Here is a 22,436-nt window from a genome sequence, read left to right as displayed (position 1 = left end):
CCACCACCTAAAAAGTGGAAGCGACCCTCAGTGGTGTCCCCGCTGCCCCTCCCGCCCAGGTCCAGTGGCTCCTGGACAACTATGAGACAGCGGAGGGCGTGAGCCTGCCCCGCAGCACCCTCTACTGCCACTACCTGCTGCACTGCCAGGAGCAGAAGCTGGAGCCCGTCAACGCCGCCTCCTTCGGCAAACTCATCCGCTCTGTCTTCATGGGGCTGCGCACACGTCGGCTCGGCACCAGGTGGGGTTCCTGTCCCCAGCTGTCCTTGGGCTGTGAGGTACACCTCAGCCACAAGACCAGCCAAGATGAGGTGCCGAGGTGCCGGGCCTTGCGTCCTCGTCTGTGCGCAGGGCAGTGGGGACCACCCTCCCCAGTGCGTGGCGGGTAGGGTGCGCCTGTGCGCTTAGGGCATGGCGCGTTGTTAGCGCCAGTGGTCAGCAAGCACTTGGCCGGCGCCTGCGGCCCTGTGTCAGGATGGGGGGGTGAGCAGAGAACCAGACCCCGGCCCTGTCCCGAGAGGCCTCAGTCAGCAAGTGGGGGCCTCTGCTGGTACCCACAGCCCTGTGTGTCCCCTGTGCGTCCCCAGGGTGTCGGCCCTGGCTCAGCGGCACACATCTCCACTTAGCCCCTGGGGAGCCAGAGTCAGAGTCTGGCACAGTGCTCCCAGGGCTGGCCCTCACCCTCGGCTTCCTCCCAGGGGCAACTCCAAGTACCACTACTACGGCCTGCGCATCAAGGCCAGCTCGCCCCTGCTGCGGCTGATGGAGGACCAGCAGCACATGGCCATGCGGGGCCAGCCCTTCTCCCAGAAGCAGAGGTAGAGGGGGGAACACCAGGAAAGCCACCCCACCCAGCCGCCCGCCCCCACAGCGGGCCCACCTGCCCCCTCTCTCACAGGCTGAAGCCCATCCAGAAGGTGGAGGGCGTGACCAACGGGGTGGCCGTGGGGCCGCAGCAGGCCGTGGGGCTGTCCGACATCAGCGCCCAGGTGCAGCAGTACCAGCAGTTTCTGGGTGAGCCTCCCGACAGGGCGGGGCCATGCTCAGGGGCTCGGGCTGCCTCTGCTAGGGTCAGTTACCGTGGTTCTGTGCCCAGAAACGTCCCCAAGGCAGATCCCCATTCCTTCCAACAAGGGAGCGTTTCTCTAACCTGCCACACTGCGCGGGGGTTCCAGATCCCAGGCCAGTGGCGCAGCAGCTCTGGGGGCCAACCCAAATGCCAGCTTGTGGACTGGAGGGGCAGGCTCCCTGCTGCCCGCCCAGAGCCCTCGTGACGAGGTGGTGGCACCCCTCCAGCTCTCCGGCTGCTGTGGGCTGCAGAGGCAGGTGTGCGGCACCCAGGGTTTCCAAATACCAAGACAAGAAAACCAGCCCCTTAAAGCGGCTCAGGGATGCTCATGGCACCCAGGAAGCCCCAGAGCTTCGTGCGTGCCCGCCACGCCTCTGTGACAGTGGCATGTGGTGGCTGCTTTCTGGCTCTTACCCATGCAGCCCAGGCACCTGGCCTGGGTGGCGCAGCTCTAGGATGTCCTGTGGCACGCAGTTCCCTGGGGGGACTGGGGGAGGACGGGGACAGATGTGGAGCACTGTCGCAGAGGGCCGGGGGCCGAGGGGCAGGAGGCCGCCTGGCAGAGCCGGGGTGTCCTGGAGTGATCTCCATGAACACCCCCACACTGGGGCCCTCGGGCTCTGGGTGGCATCCCTGGAGTCCTGACTAGGCCCTGGTGGCCTGCTCTTGGTGGTCAGGTGGGTACTAGGAGCCAGCCTGGACTCAGTCCCATGTCCCAGGGGCCGGCCCAGGGATGCCCCTTAGCAGACCAGCCAGGGCCAGCAGGAGCCTTTGTTCCGGGGGCTGAGACCCTGGGCAAGGTGCTTGCCTTCCCCGAGCCTTGTCATCCTTTGTACATGGGGGTCCCCTCCTTGGGGGGAATTGGTGACAACCCCGTAGGATGCCAGGGAAGGCCAGGGGCACAGGCCTCATTATGTGCACCCCCCAGATGCCTCTCGGAGTCTCCCTGACTTCACTGAGCTTGACCTCCAGGGCAAAGTCCTGCCCGAGGGCGTCGGGCCGGGGGACATCAAGGCCTTCCAAGTCCTGTACCGGGAACACTGTGAGGTAGGGCAGCTGGAGGAGCCCGTGGGCAGGGGAGGACCGTGCTGCCCGCTGCCCCCGAGCATCCCGCCCGCCTCCCCACAGGCCATCGTGGACGTCATGGTGAACCTGCAGTTCACGCTGGTGGAGACGCTGTGGAAGACCTTCTGGAGACACAACCTCAGCCAGCCCAGCGAGGCCCCTGCACTGGCCGTGTGAGTCCTCACGTGAAGGGGGAGGGGTGTGGCCCTTGTGGTTTGTGTGAGTGCCCTGGATCCCCATGGCCCATGTGTGTCTGACACCCAGAGCATGGGAGCTGGGCACTGGGCAGGGCAGCCCCTCCACCCTGGAGGAGATCCCAGTGTACAGAGCCCAGGAGCCCCGTCAGCCTGTGGCCTTGAGGCCCGAACCAGCCTGGCCCTGGGGGCGTCCGCAGGAGGCAGGAAGTGCCCAACCAAACCCCAGTCGGCAGTGGCTGGCTGGTGCCTCCGTCATTCTGGGCACAGGACCATGAAGCACCTGTGTGACCTGGGGTGGGTGCCCGCAGGCACGATGAGGCTGAGAAGCGGCTGCCCAAGGCCAGCCTGGTGCTCCTCTCCAAGTTCGAGCCTGTGCTGCAGTGGACCAAGCGCTGCGACCACGCGCTGTACCAGGGCCTGGTGGAGATCCTCATCCCTGACGTGCTGCGGCCCATCCCCAGTGAGTGCGCGGCCCGGCCCGCCCCGCCCCGGAGTGCTCCCCTCCCTGACCGCCCCCCCCCATTGCCCGCAGGTGCCTTGACCCAAGCGATCCGGAACTTTGCCAAGAGCCTGGAGAGCTGGCTCACCCATGCCATGGTGAACATTCCCGAGGAGATGCTGCGGGTGAAGGTGAGGCCGGGCCGCTCCTCCTGGCTCTGGGGCCGCGGGCTTCGCTCTCCTGGGCTCCACAGGGGCTGAAGACGTGTTCCCACACCTGTCCTGGGGAGGACGGGAGTGCACTTGGGGAACCTGGGGCCTCAGGGAGAACTCAAGTGTCGTCTTATAGAGCAGCTTCCTCCAGTGCCCACTGCTGAGACATGACCCCTCGTAGCAGTGAGGACTTAACATCTTAAAAATGTATAAACCAAGCCAGGCTCAGGGCACACCCTGCAACCCCAGTGACTGGGGAGACCGAGACAGAGGATCTCGTGCAAGGCCCCTGGGCAACTTAGTAAGACCCGTCTCAGAAAATAAACAGGCCTGGGGATGTGCTCTGTCATAGAGCACCTGGGTTCCATCCCTAGGGTAGCAAAAAAATAAAAATAAAAACCAAATATGAATTTGCAGTAGTTGTCTTCAGACAACCTGGTGAGAAAGCACTTCTTGTGTTCAGAGTAGAAGAGACTTTTTTAAACAGACAGTGTCTGTAAGGAAAGGGTGAGCGCCTTTCCATCAGTGCTGCACGTTCATTAACTACTCAGGTGCAAGGGATGAGGCGGCATGTGCTGGCTTTTGGGCAAACAGCATAGAAGCTAAACAAACTCCATATCTGCTTCCCCCCCTCTGGCCCACGCCCCCAGTGCAGTGTGTCCAGCCTAGGGTCATGTGCAGGCGGGTCAGGGTGGGGGAGGGTATGCCAGGTAAGTGGGTGGCAGGAGGAAGCCTTCAGAACTGGCAAGACTCATACGCTTGTTCGTTCGACATGCATTTATTGAGCACCTACTGTGTGCTCGGCTTGCTTCTCAGTGCTGGAAAGATAGCACTGAACAAGAGGGACAGTCACCCTGCCCTCCTTGAGCTGAAATCAAGGGTACAATAACCAAAAAATTAAAAAGTCTACGAAGTGTGGTGCCCTTTCTGGGCGGTGCCCTCTATGTATTCCATTGTTTTCTTTACTTAAAAATAACAACAATGGGCTGGCTGGGGACCGCAGCCTGTAATGCCCCGATTCCAGAGGCTGAGGCAGGAGAACCGCAAGTCCAGGCCAGCCTGGCCAACTTAGTGAGAAGATTAAGGGGCAGGGGTGGGGGAGGGCGCTGGGGAATCCCGCTTAGTGGTAGCGTGGTGGCCTGGGCTCAGTCTCCAGTACCAAAAGGGGAAAAAAGGTCAGGTCATGGGTGCAGTGGTGCTGATTGGAATGCAGTAAGTTGGTCTTGGGCCCACGTCAGTAGGTGGACACCCCAGGGCACATCTTTCCTTTTAAAGCAAGGGGAAACGTTGGAAGCTCAACCGCTGCAGCGGGTGAGGTGGAGGCTGGAGGGTGGGTTCCGCGGAAGCCACAGCCCCTCTGGCCCGCACGCAGGTGGCCGCGGCCGGCGCCTTCGCGCAGACGCTGAGGCGCTACACTTCGCTCAACCACCTGGCGCAGGCGGCGCGCGCCGTGCTGCAGAACACGGCGCAGATCAACCAGATGCTGAGCGACCTCAACCGCGTGGACTTCGCCAACGTCCAGGTGAGCGCCAGGCGGTGCAGGGGCGCGCGGGGCGGCCCGGCGGGGCGAAGGCTGAGCCTCGGGCGGGGCGAAGGCTGAGCCTCGGGCGCGGCGAAGGCTGAGCCTCGGGCGCGGCCCGCTCCCCGCTGTGCTCCAGGAGCAGGCCTCGTGGGTGTGCCGCTGCGAGGACCGCGTGGTGCAGCGTCTGGAGCAGGACTTCAAGGTGACGCTGCAGCAGCAGAACTCGCTGGAGCAATGGGCGGCCTGGCTGGACGGCGTCGTGAGCCAGGTTCTCAAGCCCTACCAGGGCAGCGCCGGCTTCCCCAAGGCCGCCAAGCTCTTCCTCCTCAAGTGGTCCTTCTACAGGTGCGTGCCTGAGCGGGGCTGGGTGGGACCAGCGAGGCCACGCCCCAGGACGCCAGTAGCGCGGGCCCTGCTTCCTGGGTCGGGCCAAAGGTGGAGCCCAAAGGTTCCTTCTGTTTGGAGCGGATGGGACCCTAGAGTCCCGCTGCTCGGCGTGGGTGGGACTGGAGAAGCCTCCGCCTCCGAGGAGGGCGAGGCTCAGGTGCTCTTTCAAGAAAGTGGGGGCCTCGGCCCTCAATGACGGACAGCCTAGGAGAACCAGCGCGGTGTCCCGTGTCGGTCGCCTGGCTCGCGCGTGCCGGGGTGCATTGAGAGACAAGCGGCTGAGCCAGGCCTTAGGGGCTCTCGGTTGCCATCCCCAGCTCCATGGTGATCCGGGACCTGACCCTGCGCAGCGCCGCCAGCTTCGGCTCCTTCCACCTCATCCGGCTGCTCTACGATGAGTACATGTACTACCTGATCGAGCACCGCGTGGCCCAGGCCAAGGGCGAGACCCCGATCGCGGTCATGGGCGAGGTGCGCACCACGGGGCGCTGAGGGCGTGGGCCCGGCTCCAGGCGGTGGGACCCTCACTCTCTCTTCTCGCCTCTCTCCAGTTCGCCAACCTGGCCACTTCGCTAAACCCCCTGGACCCGGACAAAGGTAGGCAAGTGTCCCCACTCAGGCCCGGGTCCCGGAGGCGGCGGGCAGGGAGGCTGGGGTGGAAGAGCCGGCGGGGCGCCGACACCCCGCGCTGAGCCGGGCCTGGTCCGTGTGCCCCAGACGAAGAGGAGGAAGAGGAGGAGGAGAGCGAGGACGAGCTGCCACAGGACATCTCGCTGGCGGCTGGCGGCGAGTCGCCTGCGCTGGGCCCCGAGGCCCTGGAGCCGCCGGCCAAGCTGGCGCGGACCGACACGCGCGGCCTCTTCGTGCAGGCGCTGCCCTCCAGCTAAGCCCGCAGCCCCGCCCCGCCCGCCCCTCCGTTCCTCCACTCCAGGGTCCCTCACGGCTTCTGTGGCTTGGCTGTCACCCCTCCAGGCCCCGACCAGGGCAGGAGGGGGCCTCCGAGACAGGGAAGGAGAGGGGGCCCCGCCCCCCGATGGGGCCGGCACAATCACAGGGCTGGGCGGAGCCGCAGCTGCAAACTCTGACACAAAAGACGTGCCTTAAGGAACCCGCCGCCGTGCCCAGGTGCCCCACAGGGCAACCAGCTCGGCCCCTGCCTCCCACCCTGCCAACAAGGTCGCAACATCTCCCCCACAGGCCCGCCGCCCAGGGGGCAGGCAGGCAGGCCCCCTCTCCTACGGAACTGTTAACTTATTCTGCTCGCTGGCTTTGCACAGCCTGTCCTGGGCTCAGCTGAGCCCCGGGCAGGCGCAGGTGGGTGGCACCTGGGGACCCCCACTGTCAGCAGCAGCCCCGGGACAACCCCCCACCCTCAGCAACCCCACTGCTTCCCCCTTCTTGGTATAAGTGCAATTAAAGCTGTGGGTGTTGCATCTTCTCCAGAGCTGGGCCTCCCTCGCCCCGTGGCCCCTAGAGAGAGGGGGCCACTGCAACGGCGGCAGGGGCCTCGGCTCCCAGCTTCCAAAGAAGAGCAGCGGCTGCTGCAGGGCCGGGAAGTGCCCGCGCCCGCCCGGCCAGTGCTGGGTGCTCCACGCATCTGAGGCCCTGCGCCCTGCGCCCTCTGCGCCGCTGATTTGTAATGGAATCTTCTCCTGGAGACTCGCTTCTCCTCCGTGCCGTGGACCCCGCCCCCCATGACTATTGTGCGATTTGTGAGCGCCGCCTGAGCGGAGTTGGTAACTTGTTGGGTTTTTTTCCAACCATCATGGCCTTATCTGTTCCAGTTTTCTCAGTGTTTTCAACCTGTGAGATAGATGTTTATGGCAAAAAAAAAGAAAAAGAAAAAAAAAAAGGAAAATCTGACCTATTGTATAAGAATCACTATTTTGTGTGCTCCGCGTGCTACAGCTTTTGGGGTGGCCCTGCCACTCCCCCAATGCCCACGGGGCCTCCCCTCTCCCCGGCGGTGAAAGTGTCCACGCGTGTGGTAGTTTAGTGTGCCGAGCTGTTTTCTACCTTTTTGTAGTCTTTCTTAAAACACAATAAATTCCGCTGTGATATTTGTCTGCTGCTGACTTGCTGGGCCTTGCTGGGGGCCATGGGCTGGGGGCTCCAGCTGGGCCCTGGAGCTGCAGTAACAGGACCTCAGCCAAGTTCAGAAATAAAGCATTTACTACATGAAGAGGAACAGGTGGGGGCTGCTAGCAGGTTCCCGCCTCAGGAGGGAGCCTTGGGTGGGTAGGTCTACCCCACCTCCCCCAGGGTCTCGTGCAAACCTGCAGCCAAGGAAAGGGGCAGATGCACAGGAGCCGGCCGGGCCCAGCTCGGGGTGAAGGTGGGTCTTGAGGCTGGGGGGCAGGGGGCTCCCTCCCTCTGCCCTTTCCCAACTTAAATAGGCATAAATAAAAAAGCGTCCAGACTCTCAGGCCACCAGGGGCTGCCCCGCCCAGCCCCCTTCCCGCAGCCTAACACTAGTGCCGGTCGGCGGCTGGCCGGGAAGAGGCCAGCCGGGGAAGGCGGCCAGCTCCCAGGCCGCGGAGGTAGTTGGAGTCAGTGTCCAGGGCGGCCGGACCTCACAGCACAATCCACGTGTACCGCTCGCTGTCGGCCAGAACCTTCAGGGAGCAACCTGCAAGAAGAGCGGAGGCAGCTGTGAGCCTTGGGCAGTGCCCTGGTCAGGGCCGCACCTGCCTGCGAGCGCCCTTAAGCTAGGCCCAGGCGGCCGCCCTCCCCTGGCCCTGATTCCACGAGGTCCACTGGAGTGTCCAGCTGCACATTCATTCGGCAGGTGCCTCTGAGGGCAGGTGACCCGGCCAGCAAGCACATCAGGTCCCGAGCCCCACCTTTGTGCAGAGCCTCATTGGTCATCCTGTTGACATAGCGGCCACTGCTCTCAGGCACCAGCCACTTCATGACCATGTCCACGCAGCTCTTGCGGTAGGAGCTCCAGACACTGCCGCTGAGGGGGGAGGGGGTGAGTGGCGCTTGGGACCCTAGCTGTCACCCCCTCCCCCTCCCCACCAGCTCTACCTCACCTGGTCTGCCCTTTGACCTCAGTGAGGTCACCCACACTGACGGTCTCAAAGATGCCCGTATTGAGGTCCCATGCCACCTTGAGGCTGGTGTGATAAGTCTTTGGTCTGGGGAAAGAGAGAGGACAGGGAGGTGGAGGCAGGGCAGGGAGGCGGAGACAGGACCGGGAGGTGGAGACAGAGGATGGGGAGGCGGGGACAGAGGACAGGGAGGCGGAGTCAGAGGCCGGGGAGGCGGAGACAGAGGCCGGGAGGCGGGACCAGGCGGGCTGTGGGTCCCTACACTGCGCCTGTCTTTAGGTCACATGGGCGATCTAGGTTCTGGCCTGCTGAGTGGTCTCCCCACATGCCCAGCCCTGGAGAAGGGCTGGGCAGGGCTCCTCCACCCACTCACCGGAGCTGGCCCTCCTCACTGGGGGAGGGGAAGGCCAGGAGCAGCAGGCCGATGTTGATGAGGACCTGGCTGGTTTCGGGGCAGACCTGGAAAGCGGAGGGGACGCTATTCATGGTCACCCCTCAGAGCAGGAGAGGCTTGGGCCCACCCTGCCCCACGCCTGGACCCACCTCCAGAATGACTATGTCATAGTCACTGAAAGAGCAGAATTGGTGGCCCCAGGTGGCATCATGGCGAATGACCTCGTTGATGACGTACTCGAAGTCCAATGTGAGCTGCTCCACTGTCAGATACTGGCCCTGGGGGCAATGGGTGGAAAGCAGGGGCATGATGGTACCAACTGCCACCCACCAACTCCTGGGCCACCTGTGGTCTGCCCACTGCCCAGCCCCCACCTGGACAGCGGTCCGCTCCCGCATAGGCCGTAGGTTGCGGCCCCGGAGATCGGTCACCACGAAGGGCAAGGAGATCTTGTCATCCTCGAACTCTGGGGAGGCAGGAAGTGGGGTTAAGGGTGCTGGGACACCCGAGGGTCCTCCCCAGCCCACACCTCGGTGGGTGGCCCCGCGCTCACCGTCCTCGGGCTCGGCACCTTCTCCGGACTCCAGCACGTAGTACAGCTTGGTGTAGTTGACGTAGCCGGGCTCGGGGGCGGGGGCCTCCGCGGCTGGGGGGCTGTCCCTAGGCACTGCCTCCCCACTTGGGACTGGGGGATCGGAGGCTGGGCGGCAGCGGCTGGCCGAGGGCCCTGGGCAGGGGGGCGGCCGGGTTTCCTCAGAGGTCCCCCCCTTGGCCTCTTTGGCCCTGCGGAAGATGTCAGCCACAAACTCCTTGGCTTTGGCGATGGCAGGCGAGGGCTCAGGGCCCCCGGAGGGCCGGGTCGGGGCTGTCTCAGGGCTGAGGCTGGGGAGGGCGGGGGACACCTCTGGGCTCCGGGGCCCAGGTTGGGTGGGCGGGGCCAGGGGGGAGGCGGTGTGATCATACAGGATCTGGCAGAAGCTGCTGTCGCCTGTAAGGAGAGGGAGGGAGGTAGGGGGTCAGGACAGGAGCTCAAGCTCAGGACACTCCTAACCTGACCCCGAGGGCTTCTCAGAAATGCACCTCAGGGAGACCCTCCTGAACCAGCTCATGCCGAGGGGTCTGAAGCACCAGGGAGGGTCAGGCACACAGCGCAGGCGGCCTCCTTCAGATCCTGCCCTCCCTGCTCCCCTGTGCCGTGCCAAGAAGACACAGGTGACCAAGACTCACAGAGCCCTGTCCTTGGGAGACCAGAGTCCACAGTGAGGATGGACAAAGCCACACAATAAAGTCAGCTACCTAGAAAGAGGAGTGCAGGCACAGACTGGCCCCTCCAGGCCTCTGTGGCCACTGGTCCAGAGCCAGGCTCCCGAGGAGCGGCGTGCCCAGCTAGTGTGCCAGCCCACCCCCCACAGTGCCTCCTGGGAACCCCCAGAGCCACCTGGGAGAGGGGGCCATGTCCCCAGAGGGAGGCTCCGAGAGGAGCGTGTCCCAGGCCACACAGTGAGACAACCCAGGTGAGTCCTGTCCACCATAGCCTGGCACGTCGGGGAGTGAAAGCTGGAAACGGCTGAGCAAAGAGTGCCCGGGAGCAGGCTTCCCAGTGAGTGTGGCACTCGTGAGTGGCCCTGCCCTGGGCTGGCAGAGATCAGGACCCACAGCCAAGAAGGCAGAGAGCCCCCCCCCAGGGCTCACGGCCAACAGCTGGGCCTTAGCAAGCGGCAGGTCCTCACCTCTGCCTGGGAGATCCCTGGGTGCCTGGGGCTCGAGTGCCCCTTCCTGGCAGTGGACTTAGTCACCACATCTGATCCTGCCTCCCCTGCCCCCAGAACCCCCATTCTAATGGGGATTTACAATGGGTGTGAATGTAGTTGACTGAGCTCTTCCAAAGTTAAGACGTATTTTTGGTTGACACCAGGTGGTCAGGGTCAGGCTTCTGCCTCGGCCCATGGCCCTGACATGCTCTGCGGATGGACACGGGGCACCCATGGTGCCCCTCAGGATGCCCTTCACACGCTGGTGAGCATCTCCCAGAGGAAGTGACCTGGGCATGAGGCACAGCTGCTGGGTCAGTCCATTGCCACAAGGCCCCCAGGACGCCACTGCCAGCCAGTGGCTTCCTCCCACTTCACCAGTGTCACTCTATCAGAGGACATGTTCAGACTTTTCACTGCAATTTCTCTGCTACCCAGAGGTAAGATGACTGTCCACCAACCACGCCCTGACAGTCATATGGGATGCCTGGTCAGTGGACCACGCACACCACACAGCGCAGAGCCTGGGTATGTAGCCACCACACCCCCCGGGTTTGTTGAGCGGATACTATAACATCCATGTGGCATGAAATCGCCCTACAGCGCACTGCCCAGAATGTGTCCCGTCAAGTGACAGGTCACTGTATTTTGTCAACATCTTTTTTAGCCGTGCTGGGGATGGACCCAATGCCCTGTATGATGAGACAGTGCTGAACAACACCCTGAGCCCCTGGCACTGCCCACACAGTAGCTGCCAGACAGATCTGGCTGCTGAAATGTAAAATAGCAAAAATTAAATAAAACTAGAATATCAGGGGCTGGGGTTGTGTTTCAGCGCTAGAGCACTTGCCCAGCACACAGGAGGCCCTGGGTTCCATCCTCAGCACTATAAAAATAACTAAATAAAATAAAGGTATTAAAAAAAAAACCTCAGTTACAAAAAGTTACTGGAGATGACCACAGTGGACAACGTAGCCACAGTACATCCTAGCCCTACAGAAAATTCTAGTGAACAGTGCTGTGGGGAGGATGGGCTTGGATCTGAGCATTCCTGCTTCCTGGTGGTGACCTCACAGGAAATACGTCACGTCTCTGAACCTCGGTCTCCTCATCGCACCCTGGGGTAGGAATGAGACCAGCCTTGGGTGCTGCTGGGAAGAGTGAGCAGAAATCATCCCAGGGCCTAGGTGTGCCCATCGCTAGACTCTCGGGACCTACCTGCAGAGTGGACGGAGACGGCACAGGCCACCAGGGAGTAGCTGGTGTTGAGCAGCACCACCTGGTCCTTCTTGAGCTGGAAGGCGGGCTGGAAGGTGGGGAAGGGGTAGACCACCTGGTACTTGGTGTGCAGCATGAAGCCGTGCCGCAGGCACTGCGCGCTCGGGTCACCTGCAGTGACACAGGCCTGGCAGGTCACTAGAGGCCCGGGAAGCTGGGAGGGCGACCTGACAGGCCCCGGTACCCCCTGCCCCACCTGGGTGGGCCCGGCTGGCGTCCTGACAGGCAGCGCAGCGGCCCCGCGGCGGCACAGCCACAGTGCTGATGTAGATGTCGCGGTGGTTCTCGTCGCTCATCATCATCATGTTCATGAGCATGCCGTTGGCAGAACGCGTGCTGGGGACCAAAACCTGCTCAGCCCCGGCCAAGACCTCCCCCACCGCGGCCTCCCCAGTCCTTCCCGAATCTCACTTGAAGCCAAAGACGATGACCTTGGAAGCATCACTGGGCCACTCGCACACAGTTAGGTACAAGTCGCTGTAGATCTCCTCATCCTGGAAGAGTCGCACCTGCCGGACCTGAGTGGCATGTTCAGGATCAGAGGGGGACACAAGGGGCCTGGGCCAGGGTCACGCGCTGCTGGGCTAGAATGAGGGTCAGGGATGAGCTGGCAGGAGTTCCCAAACAGCCCTGGCCTGTGTCCCCCAGGCTTCCCTGAGGACAGCCTGGGACATCTCCCTGTCCACTTTGGGGCAAACAGGGAGGCCAGGCCCAGGGCAGAACACAGCCGACAGGAGGCCTCCCTGGTGAAGACCCGGCTAGATACACTGGTTCCAAGTCGCAGTCCCCTGGGTGAAGCTCACATGCCGACGGAGGCAGAGGCACCCACCTGGGGCAGGAGAGTCAAGCCACATAACAGCCTGTGCGGTCCTAGTAAGCTACCTCCTCCTACCTGGTGGCTTTACATGCTGAGCCGAGCGCAGTGAACTGCCACCACCCACCCAACTCCGAACACGGCAACTTCACAGGGTTCAAGCCAACACACGGCAGTTTCACACACAAGGGCTCTGAGGCTCGGAGGGCGCGTGACCTGCCCAGGTCATGCTCCTTGAAGGGCCAGCCTGGTGCTGGAGCCTGGCGGAGGGGCCTGGCCCTACCAGCTTGAGCTTGCTGTGGACGTTGAACTCCCACCAGTACAGGTGGTAGATGTAGAAGGAGAAGTCGTCGTCCCCGCTGCTGCTGGTGTACGAGAGGACATAGCGGCCACACTTGGAAAAGCCCAAGAAAATGTGTCTGTGGAGGCAGAGGGGACATGGCGCCAGGTCATGGAGCGCCCACTTCCCCTGCCCCACTGCCTGGCTGCCTCCCGGTCCAGCCCCAGTCTCACCCTGCGTAGAGAAAATCCTCATCCACAATGTTCTTGAGGGACACACAGACCCTGGGTGGCAGCTTCCGGAAAAGGCGAGGGGAGAGCTGCCCGCTGATCTGGGGAAGGGACAGCCAGAGCTCTTCAGCCACCATCCTCTTGTAGCCCCCCAGCCCCCCCACCAAGGCACAGAAGCAAAGCAGCATCTGCAGGGGCCATCCCAGTCCACCCAGCCCCACTCCCCATCCTCTGTAACAGTCAAGGGTGGCCAAGCTCTGGAAGGTGGGGACAGAAAGGAGACACTGAGACCAGGTAGATTTCACCTGCACCTCTCTCTTCACCACAGACCTACGCACCTCCCGGCCTCAAGGTCCTTCCTGCCCAAATCCAGTATCACTTCCCGAAGGAAGTTCCTCCAGTCACCCTGGCCCACACTGGGCCACCTGGCTCCCTTCCTGAAAGCTGCCCAGGGGACACACAGGATTCAAGCCGACACAGTGCAGTTTCACATGCAAGGGTTCTGGGGCTCAGAGAGGTACGCCAGGTCATGCTGTTTGAAGGGCCATCCTGGTGCTAGAGCCTTGGTGAAGGAGGCTGGGATGAGGGCCATGCCCTCACCTGTTCCCAACCCACCAGCTTATGAAGGGATCTCTCAGGACAGGCCTAGCCTACATTGGGACCCAATCGAGCACCTGGAAGGGTAAGTCTATCGGAGAACACAATCACTGCCTAATGTCCCCTTCTCCATCAACACTTCCCACCAACACCTGCATCCTAAAAACATCACCACGGAGGGAACTTGACAGGACTGACAGCCACCAGCTGGCCAATGGGGGACTCCGAGCACCCTCAGTCTTGCCACCCACGGGGATGCGGGGAGACACAGCCTCACTTTCAAAAGATTCTGATCTGATGGGAGACAGCTCTATCTGCAGAGCTCCCCGACGACCCTCAAGGAGATCTCAGTCTGATGGAGGCCCAGACTGATAGGAAAGGCACCATCCCTGCGCAGGGAGCTTCCAGGCTCAGGGTGGAGCCATAGCCCTGCCCAGGGAGCTCCCAGGCTGAAGGCGGAGATTGTCCCTGCTCAAGGCGCTCCCAGTCAAAAGGGGGAGACACAGCCCTGCCCTCACAAGGCTCGCAGCTTCACGGAGAAGGTTGCAGTCCCCGTCCAAGCAGACAGTTTCCTCCCAGTTGCTGTCCACCTGACAGGAGATTCACATTTCTGCGCTCCCAGAACGCCCAACCTGAGCGGGTAATACGCCCAGCCCTGGGAGTTCCCAGCCTGATGGGGCACAGAGTCGCGATCAAGGAGCTCCCTCTCAGCCGTCAGGGACCTGGCCCTATCCATGAAGCTCCGTCCCATTCAATGTGGGAGGCCCACCCAGGTACCGAAACTCCCAGCTCAGGGATGGTCAGAGCTGGGCAGAGGAACACCAGGAGGAGGGCGCCCAAAGCCGGTGGCAGGGCTCTGCCAAGGGGGCGGGAAAGCTCCTCTACGGAGTGGCCAGAGGAGCAGGGCTTCGGAGGTGTGTCTAAGCCTGGACTATCCCCTTCCTCTGGACTCCTCCAGAGGCCTCTAGGGTGCCCTCGCTTCAAGCCCCCTCCCCAAGGATCGCCTCCAGCCCCCTCCATCCAAGACCTAGTGCAGTGATCCGCCCCAGCCGCCTCCGTCGGAACCCCCACCGCAGCCCCCTCCATCCAAGACCCGGCGCCCCGCCCCCCCTCCCCTAAGACCCCTCCCCGGGGCCCCGCCCCCAACCCCTCACCCCGCGAACGCCCTCCCTCCTTCCCTCTGCCTTCCTCGTCCCTCCTCCACACCCTCCGGCGCACTCCTCAGGTTCCAGGCCTCACCTTCACCCGCTCCAACTGCTTGAGGACGTGCTCCCGCCGCCGCCCCGCTGCCCGCTTTCCTCCGGCTCCCCCGGGGCCGCCGCCGCCGCTCCCGGCCCCGCTGTTCCGCTCCGATTTCGAGCTGGGCGCCATTTTCACCCCCTCCCTCCACTTCCGGAGCAACCGGCCCCTTCGCCCCACCCCCGCCGCCTCCTCATTGGCCCTCTCTCCGGACAGCAGCCCGCCGGTTGGGTGAAAGCCCGCATTCGAGGCCTCTTCCCGCTATGCCTGTCCATCAAAGTCGTCTCGGCTCATGATTGGTAGATGTGATAACAGCCTCCGCTACCCGTCGCCTTTTTCCCGCCCTCCCTCAAGGATAAACCAATCATAGGCCTGCTCTGTTCGCCTCCCCCAGAAAACTTTAACCCGATAGGTGAAAATTTCTGTCCGTTTCGGCATCGTCACGCCCCCTGTGGCTGATGGGTTTCCATGGAGACCGCAGGCGGTCCAGGTCTGTAGGCGAAGCGAAGGGAAACTGGTTCTGAAGGGCCAGAATCCCCGGCCCAGGTCTGTGCTGCTCCCCCAGTTCGGGTGGGTAGAGACTGACCAGCATCCCCGAGCGGCTAAGCAAGCGCTAGGAAAGGGTTTAAAAAAAAAGATGGCATTCCATTAAAGTACCTTTTAGATGAGCGGGCTGGTGGGATGATGATGATGATGATGATGGTAATGATACATAGCATCAATCAAGTTTTACAAGGGCCAGACATGGTTCTGAGTTCATAAGGATTCTGTGAGGTAGCCCTCGTTTATGCCTATTATACTGATGATGGTAAAAATATTTTTTGTCTGCTTCATGCATCATCTTCGTGTGAATTAGCTCATTTAATCTTTGCAACAGTCTTGGAAATAGATCCCTTATCTTTATTTTACACATGAAACTGAAGCTAAAAGTGTAGCTCTCCTGAATACCCGGCAGGTATATAGATGCCAGCTGTTATTACAGTTAGAGAGGAAGCGAATGGATCGCTCTCCCTTTTCTTCCAGTCTAGCCCATTCATTTATTCAATAAGTATTTATTGAGCATGTACAATATGCTAAGAAGCTGGGAATATAATGAGAAAGACAGATGATAAACAAGGAAATAAATATTTGTTATTGAATTCCAGGTAGGTGAGAAAGAGCAGAGGGAAGTGGGATATTTGGAAAGGGCAGTTGGAAAGGAGCCCTGTGAAGGTGAGGATGAATATTTAAGCAAAGACAGTTTGGGGGGAGGGGTGAAGATGGTGTGATTGAGAGACCGTAGTGAAACCACAGTAGTGCCACTTAACCACCGGGACCAGATTTGAGAAATTTGTCATTAGGTGATTTCATCTTTGTGCAAAGGCCATAGAGTGTACTTACAACCTAAGTTCTCAGGATAATCTTTTGGAACCACTGTGAGATGTACAGATCCGTCTTTGGTTGAATTGTTAGGTGCTTCATGGTTTTACTTGGGTCAGGGCAGGAATGAGAAAGGAGGCTGTGGATGTTGCTCAGAGGTCGAGGGTATGCTCAGCATGGGAGGCCCTGGTTTCCATCCCCAACACCAGAAGAAGCAGAAAGTCTCAAAAATATAAAGAAAGAAAGCAAGATCTGGGCACAATGACACAAGCCTGTTTGTGGGGAGCCACATTGAGTGACCACGCCTTCTAGTCCTGATGCACCACGGGGATCTGAAAGATCACTGTAGCCTGGCGTGGCAGTGCCATGACTCGTGACTTGGTCTTTTCCCACTCGGATAGAGAGGCCAGTCTTCTGAGTCGGCACACCTCTGGGGTTGAGCTACTCTCACCTGTTCTTTTATAATCCTACCCCTTAGCCCTGTTTGGGATAGAATGTTCCATGGAAACGCCCTTTGTGTGTCCCCTTCTCTTGCTCTGCCTTTGGGTGTGGCCTTCCTAGATGCCAGTCAACCTGCTGACGGCAGACATCACGAAGCTAGACTCAATCCCCCCAAAACCTGACCCCTTGCCTCATTTGAATGGCTTCTCCCCAATAAAAGGGTTCAGCACGTTCTCTCTCTCTCTCTCTCTCTCTCTCTCTCTCTCTCTCTCTCTCTCTCTTTCCACGGACCCCTAAGGTCAGAGGAGCCATCACAAGACCCAAAGAAAAAGATATCTCTGTCTCTTGTGTGGTTATTTCACACAGCCCAGTTCACCTGGAGCGACCCTGAGTGTTTTAGTTGTGGAACGAGACACCTGTAATCCCAGCTACTCAGGAAACTGATGCAGGAGGCTCACAAGTTTGAGGCCAGCCTGGATCATTTAGTGGGATGCTGTCTCCCAACAAAATAAAAAGGGCTGCGTATGGATATAGCTCAGGGTTCCACATGTAGCTAGCAATGTGAAGGCCCTGGGTTAAGTCTCCAGTACTGGGGGGATAGATGAAGCTCTAGAGCCAGCGAGTGTAGGTGGCTTGTAGGCTTGTAAGGCCTTTAGATTTTCCTCTTGAGCATAAAGGGAAGCCTCGTGGAGGGTTTAGTGGAAGATGATGAAAACCAATATGAGATTGAAAAAATCATTGTGGTCCAAGAACTTAAAATAAATACCCATGAGTTTATACTGATATACTTTTTTTTCCAGTGCTGGAGATTGAATCCAGGGCCTTATGCATGAGAGGCAAGCATGCTACTAGCTGAGCTATGTCCCCAGCCCCCTGATATAAATACTTGATTGAATAAATAAATAGAGGGAGGAAGGACCAATTTTTTAACTTTTTTTTAATACCTTTATTTTATTTATTTATTTTTATGTGGTGCTGAAGATCGAACCCAGGGCCTCACACGTGCTAGGTGAGCGCTGTGTCACTGAGCCACAACTTCAGCCCCAGGAGACCAATCTTAAAGAAGATGTGCAGAAGATGTGCAGTTAGTAAATTGACACGGAATGAGGAAAATAGAGAATCATTATTACAGCTTGGCACAGTGTGCGCACCTGTATTCCCAGTGACTCCAGCAGTTTGGGGCCATCCTGTGTGACACAGCAAGACTCTGTCTCAAAAAATTTTAAAAAGAGAGTTGAGCTGGGGCTGGGCTCAGCAGCAGAGCACTTGCCTAGCATGTGTGAGGCCCTGGGTTCTATCTTCAGCATCACATAAAAATAAACAAAATAAAGGCATTCTGTCCATCTTCAACTACAAAATTTCTTTTTTTAATTTAAAAATGAAAGAAAGGAAGAGAGGGAGGGAGGGGAAAAAGGAAATGAAAGAAAATCATCATTAGATAAATACTACAGTAATAATTTTAGCAGGCAAGACCCAATCACGTGGGGCCGGGGTTGTGGCTCAGGGGTAGAGTGTTTGCCCAGCATGCATGATGCACTGGATTCGATCCCTGGAACCACACAAAAGTAAAATAAAGGTATTGTGTCCATCTACAACTAAAAAGATATTTTAAAAAAAGACCCAGTCATAGGTGCAAAAAATTAGCAGACGAAACTTTAAGGAAAAACAGCACTTTGCCTACCCTCTCATAGCACCTCTTTCAAAATATTAATTAACATATGTCCACCAATCCTTTTTTTTTTTTTTTTTTTTTTTGTGTGTGTGTGTGTGTGGTGCTGAGGATCGAACCCAGGGCCTATGTACATGCAAGGCAAGTACTCTACCAACTGAGCTATGTCCCCAGCCCCCACCAATTCTTTATGAGTTCTCAGTTTGTCCCCTTGTGTATAGACTGGATTTAGCCACCCGCTTCTGAGGAATAACACGTAGAAGGGGGGAAAGCAGCTGGGTAGTGGGGAAGCCTGGCAGACGCACCTTAATCAAATGGTCAAGGTCAAAAACAACAGTGTCACGTTGGTGTCATGGACTCCCGATAGCATCACATGAAGGGGACTTTCTTTTCTCTTCTTTCCTTCTCTTTCTTCCTCTCCTTCCCCCCTTTCTTTGTCTTTCTGAAGAGACAAGGTCTCTCTAAGTTGCTCAGGCTGTCCCCAAACCCCTGGGCTCCAGTGATCCTCCTACCTCGGCCTCTCAAGTCACCACTGTGCCAGCCTAGGAGGACATTCTACCCGCCTGATAGTGTCTCCGAAATCTATAACATCAGCGCAACCATGAGAAAACATCAGATGTTCGCCCCAAACTGAGGAACATTCTATAAAATGCACAAGCAGTAACTTCCAAGGCGTGAAGGGCCTAAGAAATTTTTAAAAAGAGCTGGAAACCATCACCAAACGAAGGGCACTAGGACGCGTGATGACTACGCGGTGTTCTGGATGGAATTCTAGACCAGAAGAAAAGGCCGTCAGAGGGAGATCTGGTGACATCCAGGGTAAGCCTGTAGTTTAGTGAATAGGGTCACACCAACACTTGTTCATCTCTTCGTTGTCACGAATGTGCCCTGGTCATGCTGTGTGTTCACAAGTGGAGAGACTGGGTCGCCATGTGGGCAGCTTGGCATGACCACAGCCAGCTTGAGCTGTAGCCGCCATGATGCCCCAGAGTAACCCAAGGTGGTGTTTCCTGCAGAGTTTCCTGGGAAATTCCAACAGACCAAGCCATCAGTGTGGTGTGCGCAGCTGGACAGCTGGACCTGGCTCCAGGGACACCCTGGACTCTTTAATATCAGCTTAAGATAAGCCAGGGTCACGCCAGCCAGGAGGAAGTCACTCTCGTCCTAGCCCATAAACATGCCCCTCTTCCTGATCCAAATTTCAGGGAGCCAACAGGTCTTGCTCCCCCATACTTCTGTCAGGTCGTGCTCAGCAAAAGGCACTCTGCCGTCCTGGATCTGTCTGCCCCCTCCTCTGGTCTCACAGCCCCTTGGGGCAGGTCCTCATGCACTAGGACTGGGCTGTTCTGGAACAGCCAAGAGTTTACCAGAATTCTGCTCTGGCTTTGCAAATATTCTGTACAACGAAAATGATTTCAAAATAACAGGTTTCAAGAGTGGCAGAGATCTGGGCAGAGTGGCACAAACCGGTAATCCTAGTGACTCAGAAGGCTGAGGCAGGAGGATCACAAGTTCAAGGCCAGCCTGGGTAACTTAGAGAGAACCTGTCTCAAAAAGGGGGGGGGGGCAGGTGGCACTAGGGATGTACACAGAGGTCAAGTGCTTGCTTGGCATGGGGGAGACCCCAGGTTCCACCCATCACTTCAAGAAAGAAATGGCAAAGGTGACTTTAGCAACTGGGTGAAATATTTAGCAAAATGACGGTGCCATTTTCAGACCAAGGGAGACTAGGGAGAAGCCAGTTTGGGCCAAGGCTGTTGGAAATGTATGTGGAAAAAATAAAAATATTTTTCTCTATATACTCACATCGCTGTCAGTACTTTAATTCTAATTTTAAATGTGGTGAGGGGGATGAGGTGGTTCTCACATACTGAATTAGTAGTCTATTTTACAATACTATAAGGAAATGTCTGAGGCTTGGTAGCTTTATGAAGAAAAGAGGCTTATTTATTAAGCTCACAGTTCTAGAGATTCAAGGACCCGCATCTGGCAGTGGCCTTCTTGTTGGTAGAGTCTCTGGGCCGTGCTGGACATCACACAGCGTGTGTATGTGTGTTCTAGTATCTCTGTTCTTATGAGGCCACCAGAGTCAATCATGGTGGTTCCAGTCTAATGAGCAAATCTAGTCCTAATCTCCTCCTAAGACCCCAGCTCTAAACACCATAGTCAGATTAAGTTACTGCCCTTTTAACACCTCACAGTGGGGATTAAATTTCAACACATGGGGCCTTGGGGCACACTCAAACCACAGGCAAACATAGCACAGACCAAGTAATTCTTTGATTCTCTGGATTTAATTCAATTCTGATATCATCTACCCAGAGACAGCATTAGATCCCACAGGTGGAGGGCTCAGCCCCAGGAGGCTGCCCCCATCTCAGATGCTAATTGCCAGAATACTTGGATACCTGTGCTTCTGACCAACCAGCCCATCTTAATAAGTAAAACCCTTTCCTGAGGTCCCCACAGCCCCTTCCTCTGGAAAGGGCTTTTCTTACTATGATGAGTTTATTATGAGGGTACAGCCCAGAAACCATCAGATGGAAGACATGCGTATGGCAAGTGCCAGGGTTTGTATGTGTTCCCCAAAGTTCATATGTTGGAAACTTAACCCCCAGAACAACAATGTTGGGAGACGGGACCTTTAAGAGGTGATGAGCTCGTAAGGGCTCTGCCCTCGTGAGCGAGTAAATGTTGGTCAGTTTTTCAACATTGCAACCAAAAGACACAACAAGAAAACTTGGAAGAGGAAGATTTATTTTAGCTCATGGCAGCTGGGGAGGAGAGAGGGAAGGAGAGAAGGAGAGAGAAGGTAGGGAGACACACCAGAAAATAAATCCTTCCAGGGAAAGCCCCCCAACTTGCTCCAACTAGGTCCTTCAGCTATCAGTGAATAAATTCAGTTACGAGTCTGTCAAATAGATTAAGCTGCGGATGAGGTCGGAGCCCTCAAGGGCTAAGCATTGCCTCAAAGCCTCACCTCTGGACCCTCATGTTCAACTTTTCATGTTGAAAGGGATCATTCCAGATCCCAACCATCACTGTTCCTTATGAGGAGAGTGGGTTCTAATAAAGGATAATTTGGACCTTTTCTTCTCTCTCTTTCCCCTCTACCCCGCCCTCTCTTCCCCTCCCTCTTTCCCATGTGATGAATTCTGCCGTGTCCTGACATGACAAGGAGGTCATCACAAGAGGTCTTTCTCCATCTTGGATTTCCCAGCATTCCAGTGGGTCTGCAATGGATTTCTACTCCTTATAAGCCATCCAGTCTCAGGTATTTGGTTATAACAGCAAAAATTTTAAAAAAATGGATGAAAACAGCAAGGGGTGTGGGAAGGGGTACTCCCACGCCTCCTTGGGGCACCTTCCCAGCCCCTCCATATACGTCATCTCCCAATTCTGTCCTCGTGGGGTTGGTGGAGACCTCGCTGCAGGGCGTGACGGATTAAATTGTTGGCCCTTGGGATGGATTTCAGCCCTTCTTCTTTCTACCGAGGTTGGGGGCAGAACTGACCAAGTTCTGTGGTCTGATCACATGTTTGGCTTTCCTGGCAACGAGTCCCCTACCTTGAGGTTGTCCAGGAGTCCCCAGCCATCAATCATCTTCTAAAGGACACTTACCACTTCAAAGATTCCGCGGGTTTCAGTTGCCGTGTTCCAGGAAACTTAGGGAGGAGCCACGGTTTCTTATTCAACATCACAAGGTCTTCAGGAGATTCCCCTCCTCCTGCAGACCCTAGGTCCTTGGGGAACAAAGCCTTCCCCTGAGCACGTACAACCCAGGCCAAGTGACTTCCCAACACTACAGCCAAACCGCTCGTCCCTGGGCAGTCACAAGTCCTCTTGATCAGTGACCTCCTTACCTAGAATGAGGGATCCTCACAGGGGCTTCACAGGGGCCCCCTTCATCCCTTTCCAGAGCCCACCTCCTCTCACCCAGTGGAAGAGACTTCCTTTCACCTCATGGCTGGATAACAAACAGCCCCAAATTTACTGTGGGGTAAATTTGTAAAGAGTACAAATACTCCTTGGGGTTAGGTCCAGATCAACCCATAGTAAATTTAATATACTGCAAGTGGAAAATGCACTTTGTGTTAGGCAGCTTTCTGTTGCTGTGACAAAATACATGAGATAAATAGCTTAGAAGGAAAAAAGGCTTATATTGGGTCATAGCTTCAGATGTTTCGGTCCATGGTCACTTGGCCCTGTATCTTGGGGCCTGTGGCAACCCAGTATGTCATGGGGGGAAACACGTGTCCAAGGAAGCTGCTCATTTTATGGTCACTGGAAAGCAAAGATGAAGGAAGGGGCTGGGGTCCCGATACGTCCTTCAAGGGCATGAACCTGATGACCTAACTTCCTCCCATCACACCACCACCTCACAGTAGCACCACAGGTTGGCAACCAAGGTCAACACGTGGGCCTCTGAAGGACACTGAG

The 22,436-nt window shown here is 57.6% G+C and overlaps 2 protein-coding genes across 6 annotated transcripts in view; one reads left to right on the top strand and one right to left on the bottom strand.

The window, feature by feature from the left end:
- Positions 1-6,748, top strand: part of RFX1 (regulatory factor X1) — a 28,376-nt gene extending 21,628 nt beyond the window's left edge. For all 5 annotated transcript variants that reach the window (XM_081286123.1, XM_081286122.1, XM_081286121.1 and 2 more), the window contains 12 exons: positions 60-241; positions 699-818; positions 899-1,014; positions 1,998-2,116; positions 2,198-2,307; positions 2,640-2,791; positions 2,864-2,961; positions 4,355-4,504; positions 4,641-4,849; positions 5,209-5,362; positions 5,443-5,488; positions 5,609-6,748. In XM_081286123.1, the coding sequence (XP_081142249.1) occupies positions 60-241; positions 699-818; positions 899-1,014; positions 1,998-2,116; positions 2,198-2,307; positions 2,640-2,791; positions 2,864-2,961; positions 4,355-4,504; positions 4,641-4,849; positions 5,209-5,362; positions 5,443-5,488; positions 5,609-5,778 (1,626 nt within the window). In that variant the 3' untranslated portion in view covers positions 5,779-6,748. The remainder of the gene's footprint in view (positions 1-59; positions 242-698; positions 819-898; positions 1,015-1,997; positions 2,117-2,197; positions 2,308-2,639; positions 2,792-2,863; positions 2,962-4,354; positions 4,505-4,640; positions 4,850-5,208; positions 5,363-5,442; positions 5,489-5,608) is intronic.
- Positions 6,749-7,045: 297 nt separating this feature from the next.
- On the bottom strand, positions 7,046-14,691 carry DCAF15 (DDB1 and CUL4 associated factor 15). The gene is made up of 13 exons (XM_081286125.1): positions 14,528-14,691; positions 12,695-12,792; positions 12,465-12,600; positions 11,779-11,885; positions 11,564-11,703; positions 11,308-11,478; positions 8,892-9,326; positions 8,713-8,804; positions 8,488-8,616; positions 8,318-8,403; positions 7,927-8,031; positions 7,735-7,850; positions 7,046-7,520 (listed from the first exon to the last, which is right to left on the bottom strand). Exons 1-13 carry the CDS (start codon positions 14,657-14,659, stop codon positions 7,465-7,467), a joined length of 1,803 nt encoding a protein of 600 aa, XP_081142251.1. The 5' UTR covers positions 14,660-14,691; the 3' UTR covers positions 7,046-7,464.
- Positions 14,692-22,436: the final 7,745 nt, after the last annotated feature.

The sequence above is a fragment of the Spermophilus citellus genome (assembly GCF_964194105.1).
Source record: "Spermophilus citellus genome assembly, chromosome: 3".
Lineage (NCBI taxonomy): Eukaryota > Metazoa > Chordata > Mammalia > Rodentia > Sciuridae > Spermophilus > Spermophilus citellus.
The sequence above is the reverse complement of the archived record's forward strand: the minus strand, read 5'-3'. Positions and strand labels throughout refer to the sequence as shown.

What these genes read in the sequence shown, in the direction of transcription:
- DCAF15 (XM_081286125.1), bottom strand. Translation starts at nt 14,659, where the DNA reads ATGGCGCCCAGCTCGAAATCGGAGCGGAACAGCGGGGCCGGGAGCGGC. An exon ending in GTCATCGTCTTTGGCTTCAA is followed by an intron (nt 11,704 to 11,778) that starts GTGAGATTCGGG and finishes TTTGGTCCCCAG; the next exon opens with CACGCGTTCTGCCAACGGCA. An exon ending in AGGTGCCGAGCCCGAGGACG is followed by an intron (nt 8,805 to 8,891) that starts GTGAGCGCGGGG and finishes CTGCCTCCCCAG; the next exon opens with AGTTCGAGGATGACAAGATC.